Raw genomic sequence first — 3,958 nt, forward strand, 5'->3', positions numbered from 1 at the left:
GAAGAGTACCGCAGGGGCATCTTTGGCGACTGGTCCAACGCCATCTCCTCCATCTACTGCAGGTGCCCTCCTGCCCGCGCCTCCGAGCGCACATTTGCGTCTAGAGCTCCAAGCCCGGGGCCCAGGCCCCAGCTCCACCCCGGGCCCCGGCCTCCGTGTTTGTCCTGACCCCCGAGCCCCTGACCCCAATGAGGAGTCCCTAGAATCAGTCCTAAAGGTTCCCTTCCTCCCCCGCACCCCCTACCCCAAGCCCATGCCTCTCGGATCTCTCAGACCCAGGTCTAGGATTCCCATACTCAGAAGCGGACCCGATCCCCCAACCCTCCATTCCGGGGCACCCCTCTCCAACCTTCCCAAACCCCACCTGCCTACCCACCCCCAGCTGTACTCATCCGAGAGGGTCTAGGAATTCTGGAGTTGCCAAGCCTAGCTTGGGGGGAGGAGCCATCAGCCCCCTTGCCTTGGAGACCCAGAACCAGAGCCAGTCCCCCCCTCCACCCCCACCCCAAGCCATCAAATCTCAACACTCCCTGACCTTGGTATCTCTCCGGCTCTAAGTCTGACCCTAACCTCGAGACCCCAGACCCAGTTCTAGGAACGCCCTATCTAGCCCTCGTGTTTTCCAGCCACCATGGCCCTCTATATCAGCCTTAGCTCCGGAAACCAGTTCCGGAGCCCCCGTTAAGGTTCTGGGGCTCCCAGAACTCAACTTTGGAGGCCCCTGAGCCCAGTCTATACTTACGTATTCAAGCTCACTGGCCATAGCACCCTCCAAAAACACCCCACCGGCTTCTCTCCCCCCAACAGTTCCAGGAGCCCCCAGCCCCAAACTCCTAGGCTAGGACACCTAGCTCCTGAAGTCGGAGCCCAGCCCCAGCCCCACACCTGATCTTGGGCTTCTAGAACCTCCCACATCCTGGATATCTGAGCCCTTGCCAGTCCCTGGTGATAAGTTTTGATTCTGTTTCAGGTGCTACTGATGCCTTGGAGGTCCCTCATCTCCAGCCTCCACAAAATGCTATGCCCCTCACCTGGCTTTGTCCCTGGAATCTGCTGAAGGCCCTAAGTCCCAAAAGGAGAGAGCTTTCTGCCTTCCCTGCAATACAGCTCTTGTGAACTTGTCCCTGTCTGCCATCTCCTTGCGCTTGGGACCCAAGTCCACACAGACCGGGGTGGGATAGGGGAGAGAGCAGGGTGGTCAGGCCCGGATCAGCCCACAGCTGGGACAATGCTGTGAATGGGGACACATCATAGATTCTGTCATGGATTTAGGTGTGCACAAAGATATACCCACAAGATGTGTGTATAGCGTACAATGGGACCCCGGCTGATTGTTAAACACCGATACGCTGCCCACGTTTTTCAGTAGACAGCCATTCCCTGAGTGTCCCCCTGCCGTTCTGGCCTGCCAGGGACCTCCAGACTCAGGATTCTGCATGGGGCAGCAGGAGGCCCTCAAGGACCCACCCCAGGCTACGCCAGGGTCTGCTGTGGGATGTGGCCAGAGCCTAGGACATATAGGTTGTTAAATACTTTCAACCGTCCCCTCCCCAACACATGGAGGACATTCTGTGTATTTCTGCAAATTTGAATTTGCAATCTGTTCCCACCCTCAGGGATGAGGGCCTTGATGGGAACCTGGATTCGAGAGCCCTGAAGGAGCTAGAGAAGAGAAATTAGTGTCTCGGGGGAGGGAAAGGTATAGGGACAGATCTGGGGGAACGATGACCCGGGAATGGAGGGAGGAGGGGAATTTGGGGAGATTCCAAGAGTTAAGAAATGTGAGCACCGAGGAAGGTGGGGATGCTAAGGGGCCATAAATGCGGAATGTGTGAAGAGAGCAGGGGCCCAGGGAGGTGCAAAAGGTAGAGGGGTCGGAGGATCGAGGATCGGAGGATGTGTAAGTGGGGTGCGACCTCAGTGAAATTCCAAGGAGCAAAGATCAGGGACATACTCGGCATCCTGGGGCACGCGTATTGATTTATACGGTCAACAAGGATTTATTGAGCACCCATGTCAAGCACTGACTCAGGGAGAAGTGGCCGCTGCCCTGTTGGGCCCAGAGAGCGCAGGGGAAATGCCAAAGAGTCACACATTCAAGCTTGGGTGACAATGTCAAATGAGAAGTCAAGGGTCGGGCAGGATCAAGGCACCCAGTGGCAGGAGGAGCTGAGGGGTCCCGAAGGAACAGGGTGGTACTGAGCATCAGGGGAGGGCCAAGAGAGCTTGGTGGTCCCAGAAGGTCAGGGAGGTGCTGAGGGTCAGGAACATCTAAGGGTCAGGGACATCTAAGGGTCAGCGAGGTGCTGAGTTTGGTGTCAAGGGGTGGATAGATCAAACAAGGGGTCAGAACAGGCTCCGAGCCAGCTGGTCACTCCCTGAACTGCACAGACACAGAAGAGTCAGTCACCCTTGTCCGCCGCAGCCCACCAGGCTCCATCCGGTTCTTTGTTTTGTGCAGGAAGTGGACAAAGCGCACGCCGGGGCCATACCGGCGGAATACGTGGGACACCTGTGGCAGCACCCAGGGTTAGAAAGAAGTCCTTATTAGGAACCCACAAACCCTGCTCTCCTCCCTTCTTCCCCTGTGAAGTCTTGGGACACGAACACATGTCTGGGCTTGGCGGCTAGGGTAGGGAGTCTCACCTGGATCCAGTAGCTGGGGGGACCTCTCCTTGAGGTCCGGGGGGCCACATGGTGCTGCGCAATGACCGTGTGGCGGTCAGCTGCCAGTAGCCAGACGTGCAGCTCATAGACACACATGTCCAGCCGGCTGTCTTCATACCTGGGGTTGGGGCCAGGCCTTTAGCTGCCACCGCAGCCTGAACAACCTCTGACCCCAATCGCCATTCAAGACACACTCACTGGCACCCTCTCCGTGCACTTGGGCTGAGTGGTGCTGGCAACACAGTGGTGACCAAGACACCCCATGCCCTGCCCTCACGGGATTCACAGTCCAGGGGGGAGACAGACTTGTCATCTGGCAGCAACAATCAAGAATGGTCAGGAGGGCCAGGATGGGGAAAGTCTGGGGAACTGTAGCATAACGCAGCTGACTCAGCGGGGGGGTGACAGGGAAGGCTTCCTGGTGGAGCCGTGGATAAGGATAAGAATAAGGATAAGGAGGAATTAGTCTGAGCACAGAGAGCGATAAGCATCTAAGAAAGAAGGAACAGCCTTGGGCCCGCACGTCTCAAAGACTGGAAGAGTCAGAGAGAAGGAGCTGGAGAGGTGGCAGGGCTGGCACCTAGAGGGGCAGGAGGGTCCTGGTGGGAAGCTCAGACCGGAGGGGAGCACGGAGAGAGGCCTGCTTTTTGGGGAGCCCCTGCGTGTGACCCGGTGGGGCAGAAGCACGTACCAGTCCATGACGGTGATGTCTGGCTGCTGGTCATCAAGCAGCTCTTCCCACAGGCCCTCGGCCAGCAGATCCACACACTGCTGCTTCACCGTCCAGCTGTGAGAGAGGGCACAGGGATGTGGGCTCTGGGACCTGCTGCCATTCTCGGGCGTCTCCCCGGTTGGCCTGACCCCAGGGAGCAGGAAACCCTGATCAAAGCACCCTCATATCCAGGGTGCCCACATATGGGCACTGAGCACTCACTCAGCGCCTTACAGGCTCAGTTCCCACCATCCCCTCAGAGGGGGATCCATTCAGAACCCCGTGTTGCACGTGGGGAAACCGAGGCTCAAGAAAGGAAGTGACTTGCCCAAGGTCAAGCAGCGAAGGAGTGACAGGACCGAGATCCCGGCCCGGGGCCGGTGTGCCTCTGAGCCCCTGAGTTACACCATCTCGCCCGCTGTGCGGAAGCAGGGCTTGGTCTCCTGTACATAGATGGAGGCTTAGGGGACTGTCCCCCTCCCAAAGAAAGAGGTTTAGACGAGGAACAATAATAGCTGCTATTTATTGAACACCTACTATGTGCAAGCCAGACTTGGCCAGACCCTGTGCTGTGTATTT

General features: G+C 57.7%; 2 protein-coding genes across 2 annotated transcripts in view; one reads left to right on the plus strand and one right to left on the minus strand.

Annotated features, from left to right (window-relative positions):
- Window positions 1-1,680, plus strand: part of SYCN (syncollin) — a 2,012-nt gene extending 332 nt beyond the window's left edge. Inside the window, 2 exon segments of the mRNA XM_023537912.1 lie at window positions 1-62; window positions 1,617-1,680. The exon segment at window positions 1-62 is cut by the window's left edge and continues 140 nt beyond it. Coding sequence (XP_023393680.1) covers window positions 1-62; window positions 1,617-1,680 — 126 coding nt within the window.
- A 304-nt stretch (window positions 1,681-1,984) lies between these two features.
- Window positions 1,985-3,789, minus strand: NCCRP1 (non-specific cytotoxic cell receptor protein 1 homolog (zebrafish)). The gene is made up of 4 exons (XM_023537913.1): window positions 3,785-3,789; window positions 3,359-3,523; window positions 2,647-2,785; window positions 1,985-2,512 (listed from the first exon to the last, which is right to left on the minus strand). The coding sequence occupies exons 1-4, from the start codon at window positions 3,787-3,789 to the stop codon at window positions 2,372-2,374; spliced, it is 450 nt and encodes a 149-aa protein (XP_023393681.1). The 3' UTR covers window positions 1,985-2,371.
- Window positions 3,790-3,958: the final 169 nt, after the last annotated feature.

The sequence above is a fragment of the Pteropus vampyrus genome, unplaced genomic scaffold, assembly GCF_000151845.1.
Source record: "Pteropus vampyrus isolate Shadow unplaced genomic scaffold, Pvam_2.0 Scaffold203, whole genome shotgun sequence".
Classification (NCBI taxonomy): Eukaryota; Metazoa; Chordata; class Mammalia; order Chiroptera; family Pteropodidae; genus Pteropus; species Pteropus vampyrus.

What these genes read in the sequence shown, in the direction of transcription:
- NCCRP1 (XM_023537913.1), bottom strand. An exon ending in GACATCACCGTCATGGACTG is followed by an intron (nt 2,786 to 3,358) that starts GTACGTGCTTCT and finishes CCCCAACCCCAG; the next exon opens with GTATGAAGACAGCCGGCTGG. An exon ending in CCCCCAGCTACTGGATCCAG is followed by an intron (nt 2,513 to 2,646) that starts GTGAGACTCCCT and finishes GTGCTGCCACAG; the next exon opens with GTGTCCCACGTATTCCGCCG.